General features: G+C 36.9%; 1 protein-coding gene across 3 annotated transcripts; it reads left to right on the forward strand.

Moving 5' to 3' along the window:
- Positions 1 to 25: 25 nt before the first annotated feature.
- On the forward strand, positions 26 to 14,531 carry LOC132106077 (gastrula zinc finger protein XlCGF57.1-like). 3 transcript variants are annotated; one of them, XM_059511702.1, is made up of 3 exons: positions 26 to 68; positions 428 to 529; positions 12,908 to 14,186. In XM_059511702.1, the coding sequence occupies exons 2-3, from the start codon at positions 445 to 447 to the stop codon at positions 14,029 to 14,031; spliced, it is 1,209 nt and encodes a 402-aa protein (XP_059367685.1). In that variant the 5' UTR covers positions 26 to 68; positions 428 to 444; the 3' UTR covers positions 14,032 to 14,186. The 3 variants fall into 3 exon arrangements, 2 of the variants coding, with proteins under 2 accessions (XP_059367685.1, XP_059367684.1); XR_009424023.1 differs by lacking the exon at positions 26 to 68 and adding an exon at positions 14,246 to 14,531 and having other exon boundaries at positions 344 to 529; positions 12,908 to 14,093; XM_059511701.1 differs by lacking the exon at positions 26 to 68 and having other exon boundaries at positions 344 to 529.
- The last annotated feature ends 6,125 nt before the right edge of the window (positions 14,532 to 20,656 follow it).

The following is a 20,656-nucleotide window of genomic DNA, read 5'->3' on the forward strand; positions in this document are numbered from 1 at the left end:
TTATTTTGGTCTGGCGGCGTGATGTCATAAGTCTGCGTCGAGCTCCTCCGTCTGTGATCGTAAGAAAGGTTTGTTTTCATTCATTTTACACGCCGCGGTGAACTATGAAATGCATTAACTATTTTTTTCTTAAAAAAAAAAAAAAAACAACGCAACTGATCGCTTCTTGCCGCTAAATGAATCCCTGTTTCTAATCGCTCAACGCCTGTGTAACAGTGTAAATACAGCAACAGCAAACACGTGTAACACGTTTCATGATTACAAAAAGGCAAATATTTTTTGATGAAAACTGATTATTTTATCATGAAATAAATATAAATACTTAAATAAATTATTTAAATCGTAGTGTTAGTTTTTAGCCATACTCTGATCGAGACGCACAGAAGATTTAATTTTCTTTGTTATTCTCATCTTGATCATTACAGAGTGTACAAACACAGACAAATGGCGTTTATTAAAGATGAGACTGAAGACTTAAAGATTGAAGAAGTATTCAGTCTCAAACGAGAAGATTTTGAGGAACACACAGGTTGGTTTTCATTCTCAATGCATTTGATTCTTATAAAAACGTTGGCATGAGTTTGTTGTGATCTAGTAGTGTATGATCCTCAGTCATTGAGTGAATGATGCCCAAAGTCGCAACGCAAGCGTATGATGCCTGGTGTTTTAAAATCTGTTCAGAATTTAAGTCGTGTAGTGTATTCCAGTCTTATCTTATTTTATGAACTTATTTCCAAGTTAAACATATTTTAACAGCCAAGTTCCCTGAACACTTCCACCAGGGTGCGTTAATAACTGTTAATAACGCACACCATAAACCCGTCTGTTCATGTATGATAGAGCCCTGCATGGGCCTCAAATATATTGTTTGTTAAATGTAATTTTTTTAGTAAATTAATGACCAAGTGGTCAGCGGCAGACAGTGAGCCTATGTTTGATCAATTAAGCCTTCTCAAATCATCACTACTTGCCTGGAATAAAATCTATAGATATAAAAGTTAAATCATATCACGCAGGGGCGTTGCTAGGGTCTTGATACATTGGGGGCTTAGCCCAGACCCCCCACCGCGCTTTTGGTAACTTGGAAGCGTTGAGCATTAAACACTTCTTTTACAGCATTCTGGTGCATTTTTTGTAGCATTTTAAATGATAGGTAAAAAGATAGAATGCTTTATTTGTAGAACTGTAACAGCTATTCACTGAAACACAATTAAATAATACATGAATATTAAAAAAATGAATATAAAACTATATATATACTGTTTATATAGATATTTATCTTTCTATATTTATCTATATCTATTTATCTATCTATCTATACACACACACACACGTAAATCACTCCAACAGTCTGCTTGTATAAGTCTGGAAAAGGAACTATAGACAGTGCAGGTCCAGTAAAGAGGCCATTCAACAGACAGTAAACACAGGCACTCTGTATAGGTGTCATAAACATAAAAATCACTCGCGCCCGACGCGCTATTCGCGTCCGGTGTGAACGCACCATAGTCACCTGACTTAAAGTTCAATGATAGGAATGAAACAATGAATGAGTTGTTGTTAATTCTCCATTTTCACTGTATGTTTCATTAAAAAAACGGCAGCAAAACAGCGATTAAAAGCTGTTTAGCTCGCGTCTCGCGAGATGAGAAAAGTGACATCGGTTGCTATAGGTAGCCTATCAGACAGAAAAGTTGATACTAGCGATGTTAGGATTTCCTAACCTGAAATAAAAAGAATGAAGCAAGATATGATTCCTAAAGTTATTTAGTATTTGCTTCGGTAATACCAATTGGGGAAAATCCTATCTTAGACTCTTTCTGTAATACGGCCCCTGGTATTCTAGCTAGCTATCCATCTGAGGGGAATAACGTTAATTTACACATCGTGTTTCAATCGCCAAATCAGATGTATAGGCTACTTCATCTACATTCTTCACGAGAAACGGATTATGGCTCACAAAATGGATTAGTTATAGGCGAAATAGTAAGGTCCCACGTACTTTATATATACAGTACATGTTGTTCTGCATTAATACCACAGTAAGTACAGGACTAGGTACGTTAGACCAGGGTTTGCTAAAGAGCCTTCACCGACCTGAGCTTAATGATGAGGGAACGGCGCCAGTAGATAACTCTTCTTGCCTCCTTATTTTACTTTTTAAAAAGTGTCTAATGTCCATAGCTACCACCAGAAGCCACAAACAACAATGACAGTAAAGCCCAAAGCTCTTTCTCCTCAGGCGCGCACTCTAAGCTGTAACCATAGTAACTTTGATCTGCTTGAACACATTTTAATCGTCTTTAATACATGATTGATTCCGAAGGGTAGATTAAAAGACCCGGTCATTTTTTTAAATAAATACAAATTATTAAAAAAATAATAATAATTATCAATAAATTAAATTTTTTGAGATCCGGGGCTATAAAAAAAACATCCGGGGCTTGTCTAACGACGCGCCTGATATCACGTTAGTTTAAATGTTAACCTATATAAATGTGTGACGCATTTCTAATCATTTGTGCGGAGAGCTAAAGCGTGTTTTACCAGACATGAATGCACCTGTGCCATTATTTATGCTCATAAAGGTAAGAGTAATACATCACTCAGAACTGTAAAGGGAATACTTTTATTTGTGTGCACTGACAATATCAACAAAATGTTGTGCTTTTATAAAATAAATCATTCATAAGGCCTACAGGGTGCGCTTTTTCCTGCAATTTTGGCCAGGAGCGCTTCACAATAGTAGACCGAAACTCATCAAATACTTTCCTCAAATTTAGACTTGCTAAACATATAAAGGTTTAAATTACTAATTTAAAACTTAATAATACAAATCAAAAACAAAATATCTTTTTAGCGATTTTATAAATATGGCTTTAGCCCTATTGTTGTTGTTGTCGTGTACAAGGATATGTTTGCAGATTCTGTACTGCATGCTCCCTGATGCTCTTCACGGTCAGCTGTCACCTGTATGCTTATGCGCGCGTAATATATGTTGCATACTGCATAGGCGATGTATGCTATTTATATCATAGGCAACTTTATGAAATATTGTTATATTGATTGTGTGCTCTGCGCATATATCTGCACAATATAATAGGACATAAGCTAAATGAGCCTGTGCCCCATCTGTAAAAAAAAAAAAAAAAAAAAATATATATATATATATTTATTTATTTATTTTCTTGAGCCCGGGCCGAATGGGACGTGTTTGGCGCCCTTTGGGCTTTCAGACCTCTAATGTATTATGCTCTCATTAGGGGCCAAGCACCGAAGGTACCTATTGAAATCGTTGGCTTTATTATTATTATTATTCTTCCGCCGCAAGTATATGGCAGCCCACAGAACCGATTGCGGGAAAGTTGTATAATTTGGCACAATGATAGAGGACAGTCCCAACATTAACTATAGCAAATTTGAAGTCTCTAACTCCAACTCTCTAGCACCACCACTTGTCCAAAATCTCAATATTTTTATGCTAATAACTTTTAAACCGTTCAAAAGGTTTAGTTTATTTTTTTGCTATTTTCAATTATCAACTAGTCCTAGACGGTTAGTCCGATTTTCACTAAAATTGGCTCAGATCATCTTCAGACCATGCTGACAAAAAGTTATCGAATTCAAGTTGATTCGTAAAATCGTTCTCGAAGGACACGTGAACAAATTTGACGAAAAGCATACAAAAATGCACGCAAGGCTATATCTCGTCAACAGTTTGTCATATTGAGACCAAACTTGGTGTGTTTCATAATATCCATGACCTGAGCCTACCTGCAGTGTTTCTACGCAGCACCACATAGTGGTCAGGAGATATGAAAAATGCATATTTTTGCTTATAACTTCTGAATGGTTTGGCCAAAAATCACACAACTGGTCGCTGTAGATTCAGTGAGTCATGTCGAGTCAAATGACATCCAATTTTCCAGTTTCAGCCATTTTAAGCATCAGCCATTTTGAATTGTTTTAAAATGCTGTATTTTTTTAACACATCGTATTGTTACGAAAATAATTACAGAAATCTTCGGCTCCATGCTCTGAAGGTAGTCAGAAAGTTTAGTGGCAGCGCCACATTGTGGTCAAAAGTTATAATGAAATATCTAAAAAATGCTATTAACTTTTGAATATATTAGACTATTGAAATGAAAATGGTCTCCATGTATTCTTCTTGGGTCATACCGAGCACATTGATACCAATTATGCCAAAATTGGTCATACTTCCTGTCCGCCATTTTGATTAATACATTAGCCTATTGTAATGAAACTGGTTTCAAAATATTCCCTGGCTTATGCCGACAACATAGATACCAAATATGCCAGAGTAAGCTGAACTTCCGGTCCGCCATTTTGATTTATATTGAAAATCTACTTTTTCAAACTCCTCATTAGTCGTTGGTCCGATTTTCACCAAATTCGACTCAGATGGTCTTCAGACTGTGATTCTGACCAAAAAATATGGATTTTGTGTCGAGAGACAAAACTGTTTTCGTATACCACTGCAACGAGTTTGAGGCATCATTGCCAAAATGACACTTCTGGTTGTATCTCTGCAATGCTTTGGCATATTGACACCAAACTTTTTGTGTGTCATTAACAAGTCAAACTGATTTGATAACATCGCCACCTATTGGTCAAACTTGATAAGCCAAGTAATCATGCTACTAGTGGTTTTATTTATGATTTTTTTGCCATTTCAATTACAATAATCCTAAAATTGCTGTTATCGCTCATTAATGCATTTGGTGTGATGCTCCAGGCCATGCTTAGCTCCTATATTTGCCGTTGGAGTGCTTGGCCCCGTAATTGCTGCTTGCAGCTATATTTTGTATTTGTTTTCCTAGACTTGTTTAATTTTTTGTTGTGGGACTGGCAACCACAGAGTATATGTCATGTGACCTAATCAGTAACTGATTGAATGGAGGTGCTTGTTTTTGTTCAATAACTGTGTGCCAGTCAGAGTGATTGGAGGATGAGAAAAGCACTATGTATTTTCTGCGTTATAGGCGTGCAAGTACCATATAAAAGGTGACATGTCATGAAATGTTTTAAATATACTAAGGAAACTGTATTTAATGTGATCACAATCTATTAAAAATATTGTAAGTTAGGCCAGTTAGTTGTAATGATTTAATTTCCACATTTATTCAAGCTATGAATAAATTTTGAGAAAGCAAGCAAAGAACAAAGCATCAGCGGAGCAATTATTCAAAGTGGTCCAATCGGGTCGCGTATCGCAAATCATTTGATTCAGAATGGTTGGGAATTGTTAGAAATCTTTCGGTTTCACTTAACGCAGGGATGTAAAACTAATTTTCGGGCAAGGGCCGGATGAGAAGAAACGTCACCATTTTCGGGCAAAATCACAGTGCACTAAATTACAAATAAAATAAAAACAAATATGAAAGATGCTATTCTTTAAAACTGCATTTCATAAGACCTTAGAAACTGTTCATGAACACTTGTATTGCTTTTTGAAAAAAAAAATTATGTCTAAGTTATGGCAATCAAAAGCTTTGAATATGAATATTGTTCGTCAGATACTTTTTAGTAATGAGAAAATAAGAAAGAAATCTGCTATTTGCTATAAACTGCAATACTCTTGTTTGTGTACAGACAGTTAAATTAGATATAAACAATAATTTACTAACTAGAAAAACATTTTAAAATGTAAGAAAAGAACTGCCTTTAACATATTTAACAACGCTATAGAATTTCTTATGTAAGGAAAATAATAGTAAACTAAATTCTTTATTCATTCTAAATTCATTCACTTTGGATATGAACATCTGTACTTACTGCTTATTGCACTTCTGGCACTCTAAATATACACCAGAAACAAGAACTTTACTTTATCAAAGAAATACCTAGATTACATTTGTAATGCATTAAGTTTGGCATCATAAAGCACGTATGATTTTAGTTCCTGATACCTGACAGCTCTCTTCTTCTAGCAGTGCATCAACATCAGCAGCCAGTTTAATAGCCGTTGCCACTCTCATAATGTCATTTAGATGTTTAGACCTTGTCTTTCACAGGTGTGTTGCACCTTTGAGTTCCTCTGGTACATCTGTTGCGCTCGCATTAAATGGCGAACGGAAGAGATTCTTTCTCAAGTTCATTAAAGACATGGAAGCGATTCTGAAACTCATTCTGTAGACCAACAATATTTTCTTTGTATCTGTCCATGTTGTCTTTGTCATGAGCGGTGTGCACAGATTTTAAAGAGAGGAAATGAGCTGGGTTACCTTGGGAAAGCTGTGTCGAATTTCGGTATGGTAGGGTAAACTGAGAAATATCTTTTTCAGATAAAAAGGCATCATATTGCTGATGGTTGAGCCCCTTTGTCCTGATAAAATTAAACATTTTTTATTACCACATTCATAATATTGTCCATCTTTAGGGTTTTGCTACACAGTGCTTCCTGGTGTAAAATACAATGAAAATTCAAATTTTTGGGGGTTTAGTTCTCTTTTTGAGATTTCTCTTTTAATTTTGTCACAATGCCTGCCCTTTTCCCGACCACACTAACAGTGTGACTCCAGTCAACCTCCAGTCTATCCAGAGCACCAATGAGGCTAGAGTAAGGCCCAATCCCAATTCTACCCCTTAGCCCTTCCCCGTTACCCTACCTCTCTGTTTCGCACCTTCACGTGAAGGGGTAGGGGTGTCTCGATTCTCTTTTGGTTGAAGGGGGAAGGGGAAGGGCCAGATAGCCCTTCAAACGAAGATTTTTCGGGACCACACTTCAAACGAAGGGGTATGAATTATTTCGGCAACATGGCTGCTACAGCGAACAAAAAGATTTTAACTAAACGTAATTATTTGTTTTGTTACATTCAATTGTGAGTTCATATTAACGGTCATGTTACTCAAAGAAATGTTTGCAAAAAATCGCTAATATTTGCTAACGTCATATCATTACAGACTGCATGATAGTGCCACAGCATATGTCTGATCAGGGCGATAACTGCCGTAGACATTGATGGGGGCTAATCCCCCCAATAATTAGAAATCGCTAAACCATTTTCTCAAATATTGCCTATTCGAGAGGGAAAGAGAGAGAAAGAGAAATGGATGTTGCGTGTATTCGTTTCTGTGCGTTTATCTTTTAAGAGTGAGTTTACTTGAAAACAGCGATTGTATCCTCTCGCTGCTGGAAAATATAATGTAGCGATTCAATATGTAAACTGTATTTAATATTAGTTGTGGGGCAGAGCTGCGCGATTTCCGATATGTGTGTGTGTCAGTAAGCAGCTCATTAATACAGAACGACACAGGACAAACCAGCTCCGCTGCCTTTATCATAAATTTTTTGACAAATTCTCCCTCTAAAAAAGACTTTGATGCCACTGTGATTTCAATGAAAATCAAATAGCTGGCCTTTACAGCTTCATCAGTGCCTGCTCTTTTTTTGAACATTGATATCTCTTTTATTTCCAAAGCTGATGCCAAATCATTAGCTTTTTCCATTCTGAGTGCAGATATTTATCTGCGTGTATTTCGGTTTATTGTTGTACTCTTTTTGCACAGCCACGGCTTTTGAGGAGATTAAACATACCGACCTGTCATTGACCTCACAGAAGAAATAGTTTTCTTTCCATTTCTCCAGAAACATCTGCCCTTTCAGATAATCTTTTTTTTGTGTTTTTACATTTGTAAAATCGTGAGTGCATGCCACACATCTTCATATAGCCGATGTGTTTGAAATTTGAATTAGGTGCCAGTTTAGAATGCTCTTGCGTGTTTTAGAAGGGCAAATAAAATAAAAAATATAAATATTTTATATTATTGTTCAAATCATCCCGTGGGTTGCATGTTTGCATGTTCGGCCCGCGGGTTGCATGTTTGACACCCCTGACCTAACGATTCTGATTCCAGTTCCATTGAAATCATTAAACAACTATTAAAAAATAGTGGTAAGGAAAAATGCACAATACTCAACTACTCAGCGCTCAATACAGTTTATAACGTACTGTCAACTTAATTTAAAGGTTGGAAATGTCAACATATACAAAATTCAACATATTACAGTATGCAGTTCTTCATAAGTAGGGTTGGATATTGTTAGAAATTTCCAGGTTATTTTTAAATGAACTATTATTATGTTGTTATTTTACCATAAATGAATGTAGTGTTGCTGGAAGGTAGTAAGTAAAAGTTGAGTGATGCTTTTCCATCAATCAACATGTGCTGCAAAGTTGATCTTTTTTACACCATAAATAACATTTTGCTTTTCAGGCAGGAATAAGCTGGTTGGCCAAACAGTCCCTTGAGGGCTAATACACTTGTTTATTTCCCTAAATTAATGAAATATAAACTGTTATACTTATAACCATGTATACACACACTCCATAAAGCATATATTTTAAAAATAATAATAGTCAAGACATGGTTTCCACATTTTAATGCATCAAAATAAATATTTTCTTTCACTTTATCACTCTCGAAATGACCTGTACACTAAATAATCTATCCCTCATACTTTCATAACAATAGCAGTCTATTTATTTAGTGGTCCAAGTTGAAGTCTATGTATAGACTATGTACAGGTGCTGGTCATGTAATTAGAATATCATCAAAAAGTTGATTTATTTCACTGATTCCACTCAAAAAGTTAAACTTGTATATTATATTCATTCATTACACACAGACAGATATATTTCAAATGTTTATTTCTTTAAATTTTGATGATTATAACTGACAGTCAGTATCCCAGAAAATTAGAATATAACTTTTAGACAACAACATCACAATACCCTATAGATTTTCTATGGGGTTAAGGTCAGGCAAGTTTGCTGGCCAATTAAGAACAGGGATACCATGGACCTTAAACCAGGTACTGGTAGCTTTGACACTGTGTGCAGGGGCCAAGTCCTGTTGGAAAATGAAATCTGCATCTCCATAAAGTTGGTCAGCAGCAGGAAGCATGAAGTGCTTTAAAACTTCCTGGTACACGGCTGTGTTGACCTTGGACCTCAGAAAACACAGTGGACCAACACCAGCAGATGACATGGCACCCCAAACCATCACTGACTGTGGAAACTTTACACTGGACCTCAACCAACGTGGATTGTGTGCCTCTCCTCTCTTCCTCCAGACTCTGGGACCCTGATATCCAAAGGAAATGCAAAATTTAATTTCATCAGAGAACATAACTTTGGACCACTCAGCAGCAGTCCAGTCCTTTTTAAAGTGAGACGCTTCTGACGCTGTGTTGTTCAAGAGTGGCTTGACACAAGGAATGCCACAGCTGAATCCCATGTCTTGTATACGTCTGTGTGTAGTGGTTCTTGAAGCACCGACTCCAGCTGCAGTCCACTCTTTGTGAATCTCCCCCACATTTTTGAATGGGTTTTGTTTCACAATCCTCTCCAGGTTGCGGTTAATGTCAATGTCACTTTTATTTATATAGCGCTTTAAACAAAATACATTGCGTCAAAGCAACTGAACAACATTCATTAGGAAAACAGTGTCAATAATGCAAAAATGAGAGTTAAAGGCAGTTCATCATTGGATTCAGTTATGTCATCTCTGTTCAGTTAAATAGTGTCTGTGCATTTATTTGCAATCAAGTCAACGATATCGCTGTAGATGAAGTGTCCCCAACTAAGCAAGCCAGAGGCGACAGCGGCAAGGAACCGAAACTCCATCTGTGACAGAATGGAGAAAAAAACCTTGGGAGAAACCAGGCTCAGTTGGGGGGCCAGTTCTCCTCTGAATAGGTTATCCCTATTGCTTGTACACTTTTTTTTCTACCATATCTTTTCCTTCCCTTCGCCTCTCTATTAATGTGCTTGGACACAGAGGTCTGTGAACAGCCAGCCTCTTTTGCAATGACCTTTTGTGTCTTGCCCTCCCTTGTGCAAGGTGTCAATAGTCGTCTTTTGGTCAGCAGGCTTCCCCATGATTGTGTAGCCTACAGAACTAGACTGAGAGACCATTTAAAGGCTTTGCAGGAGTTTTGAGTTAATTAGCTGATTAGAGTGTGGCACCAGGTTTCTTCAATATTGAACCTTTTCACAATATTCTAATTTTCTGAGATACTGAATTTGTTGAAGTTTGAAGTTGAATTGAAGTTGTCAGTTATAATCATCAAAATTAAAAGATATAAACATTTGAAATATATCAGTCTGTGTGTAATGAATGAATATAATATACAAGTTTTACTTTTCGAATGGAATTAATGAAATAAACTTTTTGATGATATTTTAATTATATGACCAGCACCTGTATATTAATGAGATTATAGGACAAATACGATGTAATTTAGTGGCAGTAGGTGCTGCACGCTGCCTGCACATGTCGTCAGACAAAATGACATGCAGTTATCTAGATTTTGCTGTAGGTCATTAAACCATTACTCTCCCTCTGAAGCCTATCCAAAATTCATAAGTTTCATAAGGTGTCTTCGTGCAAAGAACAGAACGGCCTCATAACGATGTATCTCAAATCATTTGATTTGGATCAGGACCTTGGCACGAGATCGCAGGATATTTTTACAACATTAAACAAAGATAGTGAGTAGTTGTGAGAAAAAACTGTTTTCTTGACTAGGAGGAACAGGGTTAATTGACATCTAAATAAAAAAGGAACTGAACAATCACAGGTTAAAAGATTTTTTTTTAAACTATTATTCAGCAATACAATCGCAACCTTTTGTTGTGTTCTTACAGTTTTGCTAATGACTTTTTGGACCTTGTGGTTTGATGCTGGTCAGTTTGGTATGTTGATACTACGGATGTCACAGTACCAAAATATCTGTATTTGGTACCAATACCAGTGAAAATCATGGTTCTCTGTACCAATTTCCGTTCCAAAGCGAAACGCAAAAACATGCTAATTAAAAAAAAATAAAATTAATAAAGTTAAAAACAAACTACAAAAATCGGTGCCATTCTTTATGATAATTTAAAATGGTTTCAAGTTTTTCCACAAGTAATAAGAGAATGAAAAAGTAAACAAGTTTCATACAAAAGTTTATATTTCTGCTGCAGCTGAAAAACATCTGTAAACTATTGTCTTGTTTTAGGGTTTGCTGTCGTGTTTCATGATCTTCCTCAGCCTGCAGCTCTAAAAAGAAAATATAATATACATAAAGGCACAATATGTTGATTTTGCCACTATATTGTTTTCGTCGCTAGAGGGTGCATATCCAAAACAAACAGAGAATCGAAGGCATAGATTGATGATGACACGGTGACTGTGTGTGGAATCAGGGGAGTCATTGTCTTCATCCCCACAGTGGGGGTGGGGCTGAGAGTCGTAGAAGCGAAACGAGGATGTTAAAGTGATTGCTAATGAAGGACGAGTGTGCTGCATGGCTTGAAAGCAGCGGAGCTTTTATTATGCAACTGTTGATCACTTCTGCTCCTTCCGGTCGCACGTATATGAGGTAAAACAGCGCTGTTTTCTCATAATAGATACTTGCGAGTTTCTTGAAAGTTTGGTTATAATTCTACTCTGTTCGTTCGTCACCTGTCAAATAAAACACACAACATATCGAAGTGTCTTTAGTGTTTCCATTTTTTCTACAAATCAAAACGACGGTGTATAATGTCATTGGCAGGCGACGCATTTCACTAGTTAAAATTGCTTATTTCTCCGGAATTAAACTTTGAAACATTTGGAATAATGTAAGTACACAAATTAGCAAAATATATAACACTGTTCTAGTGGTTGTTGAATATTTTAATTAAAAAAAAAATTCTTTCATATTGTGCATATTCATATTAAGTAAAGTAATAGGCTGAGTCTGACCAAATGCAACATTAGATCATTGACTCCAGCTCAAATGTAACATTTCAGTAAATAACAAACCTCAGCACTTATAATACATTTACATAAGATTACATATATTTAAGACAAGTGTATATCAAGTAAGATGGAAACTTTAGCATTAAAAATACTTTACAATAAGCTTCCATTTGTTAGATAACATGACCTATCAATAAACAATAGTTACATTATAATTATTCCTTTTAGGGTATATTTATAAATTTGCTACATTAATTTTAACAGACTGAACTTTTGATTTTATGTACAATGAACAAACATGAATGATTGAGCTTGTATAAACATTCACATTAATGTTATAATATTGTTCACTCACTGTATGTTGATGTTAGCATGCAAGTTACACCTGTTTCACATTTACTGCGGTGCGTATGCGTTGCTTATATTTTTACGCACCCATGTTAACGGATTCCAACGTTCACACTGCACGCGGTTGCGGTCCGTCAGTGCGTTCAAGGAGCGTTGCGTCTGCAGCAGTGCAGCCATCGTTTACGTACCGAGTCTATTTTTATTCATGCTGCATGCACTGAATTAAAGTGACAGCGCATTGTTCGCTTTAAAAATGAACATGGATTGATGTGGAAATGCAGTAATTTCACAATTTTTGCAATATCCTAACAAGAAAATAACTAATCGTTGTGTTTAAATGTTTTGCCGCTTGCTTGAACAGCTTATTATACAAACCTAGAAGTCAAATGCATGAATAATACGTTGTTTATATTTATTGAGCTGAAACTAATGTCTGATTATGAAAGATTGTTACTGTTCTGTGAAGTCACAATGCTGAAAAGGATTTATTATTATTTTACATGATTTGAAATATAAAATAATGAACAAATGTTGTGTTTGTGGCTTAAACGGCCGCGGATCAGTAGCGGACTGCAAACGCGTTCTGCGCGAAAGCACAATGAGTCCGTGCTGCTTCTGCTCCACATACATAACAAACACACGTGTAATTCATGAAATGGTATCAAAATGATAAAAATTTTGTGACGCAATTGTCTGCTTTCTGCTGTTACATCAGGGTTTGTTTTTGTGTCATTTTAATTTCTTATGCTTTCACTTTTTTTTATATACAAGTTACTGAAAGTTCACTGTTTAACTGTTATTTCAGAGTTTATTGAAGACAATAAGGATAAGGAGGAATTGAGTGAAGTTGAGGATAAAAATTATGCATCAAAAATCAAAAGTGGAGAAAAACCCAAACAAAAAGTTTTAAAGAAAAGAAGAGCCAAGAAATCTTCCAACTGCTCTCAGTGTGGAAAGAGTTTCTCACGGAAAAATAATCTTGAGCGTCATATGAGAATTCATACTGGAGAGAAACCGTTCACTTGTGATCAATGTGGAAAGAGTTTCTCACGCAAACGTAATCTTGGGCTTCACATGAAAGTTCATACTGGAGAAAAAACATTCACTTGTGATCAATGTGGGAAGGGTTTCTTACGCAAATATCATCTAGATGTTCACATGAGATTTCATACCGGAGAGAAACCGTTTACCTGCACTCAGTGTGGCAAGAGTTTCACATGCAAACACATTCTTAAGCTTCACATGATCATTCACACTGGAGAGAAACTGTTCAATTGTGATCAATGTGGGAAGCGTTTCTTCCGCAAATATAATCTAAATGCTCACATGAGATTACACACTGGAGACAAACCATTTACCTGCACTCAGTGTGGGAAGAGTTTCACATGCAAATCTCAACTTGAGCTTCACATGAGAATTCACACTGGAGAGAAACCATTCATTTGTGATCAGTGTGGGAAGAGTTTCTCACTATCGTCAAGCCTTACGAATCATATGATCATCCACACTGGAGAGAAACTCTACGTATGTGCTGAGTGTGGCAAAAGATTTCCGCGGGCTACAAACCTGAGGATACACCAGAAAGTTCATACAAAGGAGAAGCCACATTCATGTAATTCATTACTAAGTTTGAAAGATCATCACAAAAAGCATACTAGTGTGGGAAAGTACATGTGCTTTGTGTGTGAAAAGACTTTTACTTCAGCGGGCAGTTTAAAAGTGCATGAGAGGATCCACACTGGAGAAAAACCTTATAAGTGTTCACACTGTGACAAGAGATTCACTCATTCATCAACTCTGAAAACACATTGGAGGATTCACACTGGAGAAAAACCTTTCAAGTGTTCACACTGTGACAAGAGCTTCGGTCAGCAATCAAATCTGAAAGCACATGAGAAAATCCACATTGGAGAGAAACCGTATCAATGAAATGCTGGCCACATGCAGTGCAATCAATCTTCTGCTCTACTCAAATACAAAAAGATATCACAGTAAGTAGATCATCTTCATTATTTATACCAGACCTGTAGAGCACACACACAGCATATCATGGTGCTAATGTTGCTAAATTGGTACAATGCTCTATGAAAATCCTGTAAATCCCAACTAATTTTTGTGTGTGGCATAATATTTCTTTGCGCAGCTTTGAGGGAATATTGATTACAAGTGACGAGACAAAGAAACATTATCTAAAGTTTACACAGTGAGTAGAAAAGATGTTTCTGCCCATAGAATAATGTCCTAGTTATATTCAATATATCATTGTGCTTTCTTATGAGTTTCATATTATGTTCAATATATAGCATAAGCAGAACCGTAAGAATAGTAATATCATTAAAACTTTACAGATACCCATTAGCTTATCTCATTAGTTTCATGTTTACTTGGATCGTTTCTGTATTTGCTGATTAAATGCTGACTAAATATCATTGATGAAATGTTACCTTTTTTATTAATACATTGCTATTTTTGCTTTTATTTTATTTTAATTTTTTTTAACAACTTTTATTGTGTTAACTGTATTAGAAACCGGAAATGCCATCATTTATTATAATATTATTAATTAGTATTATAATTGCTTTTTTGGCTTTTAAATTTCTCAGTGAAGGTTTTATTTGCCTAATAAACTACATTTTACTCCTAATACGACTAAGATCGATTTTTTTTCTACATTAGCAACCCTCCTTCTTCTGTTTCTTCTAGCGTTGGGCAGATAGATCCTAATATCTAAAGTAATTATAGGTCGCCATTTTTTTTTTGCCAAGTAAGACATGTTCATGGATCAACTTTGTTGTCCAAAAATATAGATTTAACCCAATCCCTACCCCTAAACCTAACCCTACCCATAATTTATTCCTAAAATCAGTGGGAAATGATAGCTGATTAACAAGGGTGTAGAAGCACCTTTCCCTGATTGTAAGCCTAAAACAGATATTTTCTGAAAAGTTATATCTCAGTTCTGACTGGTTGATTGGAATTTTGTTCCAGGATCAACAAGGATGTTGATCCAGGAACATGTTGTACTTTGTGAAATCAGCTCGCCAGTATTTATACCAACGCTGATGAGATGAAATGTCTGACTTGCCAAGAAAGAAATTTGCATTATTTGTCTACCAGATAATACCTGAATGACTAAACGAATGCATTGTCTTAAAATCCTGTAAAAGCTAAGGATATTCAGTGAAAACAGTTTGCAGTGTTTAACAAATAACTGTTGCATATGCATAAAACACAAATGTCTTTCTTGGCAAGTTGCGATGGCTGGTGTTGTTCAGTGGTCGGGCATCGACCAATAAAATATCTTCATTCGCACAAAAGCCCTGCCCTCGGCTCTGCTCTCTCACATCTCCATATACAAGTGCAAAAGTGAGTTTTGCAACAGGAATACCGCAAAAAGTGTAGCAAAAGTCAGAGCAGTAGGATTTGATCTTGTACTGCCAGATCTGAGAGGTTGTAAGTGCTGACTTGACGTTGTGCAGAGAAACTGAAGTAAAGTGCAAAAGTAAATGTGTCATAAAAAATTTGTGTATGTCATTTTCTGTGTGTGAATGTCATTCTTCACATTTGTAACTATTAATCTACAACTTCCAATTCAAAAAACGTCCACTGCTATGATTGGCTAAGAGTTGTGTATGTTTGACAGTGTACGTCCTCCAAAGACTCTGCAGTGATTTAGATTAAAAACGCACAAATACTCATATCAAACAATCTTTAATAACAGACAAAGCAATAGTGACCACATAATGTTAACAGTTACTCACACTTGTGTGTTGCAACATTACTATAGGACCCAATATAGCCGGCACAGCTTTGTCTTTTAGATATTCAGTCAGAGGCAGGTTGAACATACTTCTGTCATTTTAAAAACTGCAGAGATCCAAAATATTTTTACACGTGGGCTCTCTTTCTTAATCTCAAGTCCTGGGCACCATATATGTTGACATATGGAAAGCAGCAATTCCTGATGTATTATTCAGTATATTGTAATATATTACCACAATGTATTATTCTATATTATTACCAATATACTGAAAATTCTTTAATATTGTAATGATGAGCCAGAGACGTTCGGATCCATATGCAGAAATTTTATTAAGAATGGTCAGAGACAGGCAATGATCAGTAACTGCGTCAGGTATGTCAGGGATAACCAGAATAACTCGGGCACAGGGGCCCGCCGTGGGCTTAACTCGGGCACAGGGGCCCGCCAAGGCAGAGCAGGTGGCGTGGGAGCCCACCAGAGTGGAGCAGGTGGAGCAGAGGACCACCACAGCCGAAAAGATAGGACAGAAGCCCACTAGGGCAGAGCAGAGGACCTCCATAGCCAAGAAGACAGGACAGAATCCCACCAGGGCGGAGCAGATGAGACGGAAGCCCACCAGGGTGGAGCTGAGGACCACCACAGTGGAGTCGATGGAGCAGGAGAGCAAGTCTGGTCCGGTAGGACTGAAACAGAGAACATAAACAGGTTAATGGCGGCCTCCGTGGCCGTGACAGGACAGGACAGACAATGAGTTGGTTGGATGGCCTCCATGGCCATGACAGGATAGCCAAACTCACAGAACTCTCGTCCTGAGAAGTGACGAGGCTCTGGGAGTTCCGCTGAGACGTGACGAGGCTCTGGTAGATCATTGGTGATCGGACCTTGCTCATGAATATCATTGGTGACTTGACCTTGCTCATGAAGATCATTGGTGACTTGACTTTGCTCATGAAGATCATCGGTGACTTGACCTGTCTCTGGACGGTCAACGGTTACCTGACTTGACTCTAGAAAGTCGACTGCGGCTACCATCTTGTGCAGCGGCGCTGGACTGGCTGCCATTTTGTAGAGAGATTTTGGGGCTTTAAAGTCCTCTGCCTCTCCCACAGAGAAAGGAGAACCACCTAAGAAGAGTGCAAAGTCCTATTACTCCCCTTTAGTTAGCTATGATTTAACTGGTTCATTGAGTCCTAAACGGAATAAATCTTTAAACAAGACTTCATCGTCTAGAGGAACTTGATACAGCAACTCAGAACTGTTGAACATAGTCCTCAATAGATCGATCTCCTTGCCTTAGACTTAACAGCTGGTCGACTGGATCTGTGGTTAAGCTGGATTGGTGAAAGGCTGACATTGAAACCGGAACTGATACCTCGGTGACGAGGGGATACTGGGCTGCTGGATCCTGGTACGGCGAAGTCTTCTGTAACAATGAGCCAGAGACGTTCGGAGCCATATGCAGAACTTTTATTAAGAATGGTCAGACAGGCAATAATCAGTAACAGCGTCAGGTATGTCAGGGATAACCAGAATCAATAACAGAAACGAGCAGATGTCGGGGCATGAAGCAGAGAATCATAGAGTCGGTAAAACAATTCAAAGGTCAGGTACAGAAGGAACAAACACAAGGAAAACCGCTCAAAAATGACAGACATGCTAAACAAGACTTTGCAGAGTGTCTGTGTGTTAGTGCTGCTTATGTGTGTGTGTAAATGAGGTGCAGGTGTGGCAAGGAGATTAGCTGATGAATGAGGTGCAGGTGTGGCAAGGTCAATAGTGCTGCAGTGACTCATGGGAGATGTAGTTCGGGTGTGGTGCAACAATATGATAGGTGCTAGTGTCCAAGTGATATGGTGACATCTTGTGGTTGATGGGTGGAAGGGTCCTGGGTGGAGTGCCCTCTACTGAAGATCATGGGCACTCCAGCTAATGATCGTGACAAATATATTGACTGTTCATATATAATTAAAAAAAAAGTTCTTTCCATAAGGGATGCCTATATCTTTGTCTATTAATGGTGTTTTTCTAACATCAGACATACTTCCTAAAGACGATCAGTGGGCTAGAGTGGGCTATTGACTTCAGGAAATGTCTTTCTGTATTTCAGACACTTTTTTTCAACTCCACCCAGTGGCCTGCAGTGTTTTACCTAGGGCTGCCCTAGTTTTACCCAGACATTTACTCGTACCTCGTTGAGTCACCAGGTAAGCCAGAGAATGATTTTACTTTGTATTTGAAATGTTGTCCGCGAACATAAGGTTGTGAAGATACAGTATCCCAGAGCCTCCTGTTGCTGTCTTCTCGATGTATCGTGGCAAAGGAATGATTTTCAAAATTGGGTTTTTACAAACATTATTGGTGCACCCAATCACTCAACAACTCTTTGGCATGTTGTAGGATTAGTCCACTTCCTCAGAGACATTCTATGACGTTCGGCCAGTTGTGAGTATTCTATTGTCAATGCTATTTAGCACAATGTAAATTATTTTACTCCCTACATTCTGCATTTAAAGTCATATATCACACTTACCGTTAGCTTTGCTCAAATGTTGTTGTTTAGGGAAACGTAAAAGGAAATATAGCTGTTATCTGCTTTGTTACTAAGACGTGTAATATAAGTTTAGCATTATTCATACAATTAAACTTATGTCATATGTAATGATCTAAAGAATCTTTCTATCTAGAATTCCTTCAGTTTATAAATCACAAAATGTACAAATTTCATAGATCTTTTATTACATTTCATTCAATCTATAATTCCTGTAGTTTATCAATCAAAATGTACACATTTCATAGATGTTTTATTACATTTCTTTGATGTAGAATTTTTTTTTGTTTCTAAAGTATAGTCAATGTTTTTTGCTTAACATTTACAAAATGTACAAATGTAATTATGAATTGTCATTACAACAGATCCAGAAATTCCAAGCACTGGTAGATCTGGAGTAGATGATCATGTCCTACACCTAGCCAGTTAGCACATCACACAAAACAAAAAATTTAACCCCAAATCAGTGTCTTTTAGATGGAATGAACTGACGAAATGCCACCCTGCCTTTCCACTTCATCAGGGACTCATCCACGCAGAGATCTCTTTATGGCACAAAGATTTTTAGATTTTTTTCAGATGGTCATTTAAAATTTCTGTTGTGTTGTTTGCAAAGTGAAGGCAGTGGAGGAGTATGAGAAAATGGTCCTGTGAAAACAAAGAATGGAAGAATGGTGTCAAGAGCACAGGGTTTGTTCTCCAATAATCTCTGAGTGATGTTTTTCTGACCATCCCCATTAGGAGAACTGATGCCAGAAATGTGTACATTTCAGGGATAGTTGTAGGAGCCGATTTAACAATTTTTCCTTTCATCTCTCCTTGTATTTCTGAGGCATAGCAGATTGTTTCCTCAACAATTTCTCCCACAACATCTTCTGTGAGGAACATTTTAAAACCTCACCGGGGTATTCTGGAGGATTTCACACTCCACACAGTTGGTCAAGGTTTGTTACCTTCCAGGATGATGAGAAACATGGGCGGGTGTTGTAAAAGTCTCTTCATCCTCAGTGCTGTCAAGAGCTTCAAGGTTTGAGGGAAGGTCCTCATCACTGTCACTGTCAAAATCCTCATCGGAATAAAGAAAAAACCCCACAATTTCTTCGTTTGTGAATTTTCTTCTTTTAAAATGATTGTCAGACATTTTTACGTATTAAAATAATGAAAAACTGTTTTGAATTTATGTAAATTTGTTTATCAAATAAACCGAGGACAGTGATTGTGGCGTTCACTACCGCTCCACTGCTCTGTAACTCATCAGAAAAGAAAGCAAGTAAAGAACGCTTTTCACTTTCAGTTTCTAAGACTACGTCTAGCCATGTTTTTAACTGTTCATGTTTTCATATGCAGCTGGCAAATAAAATTACACAATAATTACTTCTAAGACAGCAAATGCATTTATTGGTGGGTTAACTAACTAGTTTTGTGTTGATCTCTCCTGAGTCACACAAAAACTATTCTGTCTAAACACAACGTGTGTCAGAATGATATCAACAATAACATATTATAGTATAATAATAAAAAATAGAAGTTTGTGTGTTTTACTACAGTAAACTGTTATGTATTGTCATATACCCTATAGTTGTAGGTAACATTACAGTATTGGGTAAAATACTTTGTTTACATTACTATAGTTGTTATATTACCACAGCAATTATAAAATTACCACAACAAATCAATTCAAATATATTTCTATAGTATGGTTCAAAAACACTAATATTTAATATAAATTACTATAAAAAAAATCCATGTGGGAACTATTAAAGTTCTGTCTTTAAGATAGAATCTCATATTCTTTAATTTGTAATTCCTAATATTTTAAACACACCATTGGACAACATTTGCTTAAATTTGTATTTCACCAATAAACCAACTCCAAATTCCTCTGGCATTTAAATGTGTATTATTTTTTTATTTTTCATTTTAGACCGCAGGGTGATGACAAGAAAAAACAAAATGTTCTCTTTTTTCCATCTCTTCAATTCTATTCTGCTCACAGGTGACTGGAGATGAGTTTTGATCCTGCTTTGTTGCAGTTTGCTGATTTTTGGGTAGTTTCAGTTTAATATGTTGCAAGCTCAGTTATTGGTAATAAATAATTTATAAAAAATAATATTGATGATAAATTATCAAAAAATATTGGGCTTGTTTTTGAAGCTGCGGTTGCTTATTTGTCTCGCGAGAGTTGCCAACTATGGTTGTGATGTGACGTCATAAGACTGCACCGCTCTCCTGCATCGGTTGCT

The sequence above is a fragment of the Carassius carassius genome, chromosome 26, assembly GCF_963082965.1.
Source record: "Carassius carassius chromosome 26, fCarCar2.1, whole genome shotgun sequence".
NCBI lineage: Eukaryota > Metazoa > Chordata > Actinopteri > Cypriniformes > Cyprinidae > Carassius > Carassius carassius.

Coding starts and splice junctions, on each gene's coding strand:
- LOC132106077 (XM_059511702.1), top strand. CDS start 445: ATGGCGTTTATTAAAGATGAGACTGAAGACTTAAAGATTGAAGAAGTA. Junction 530..12,907: donor AGATTTTGAGGAACACACAG/GTTGGTTTTCAT, acceptor CTGTTATTTCAG/AGTTTATTGAAGACAATAAG.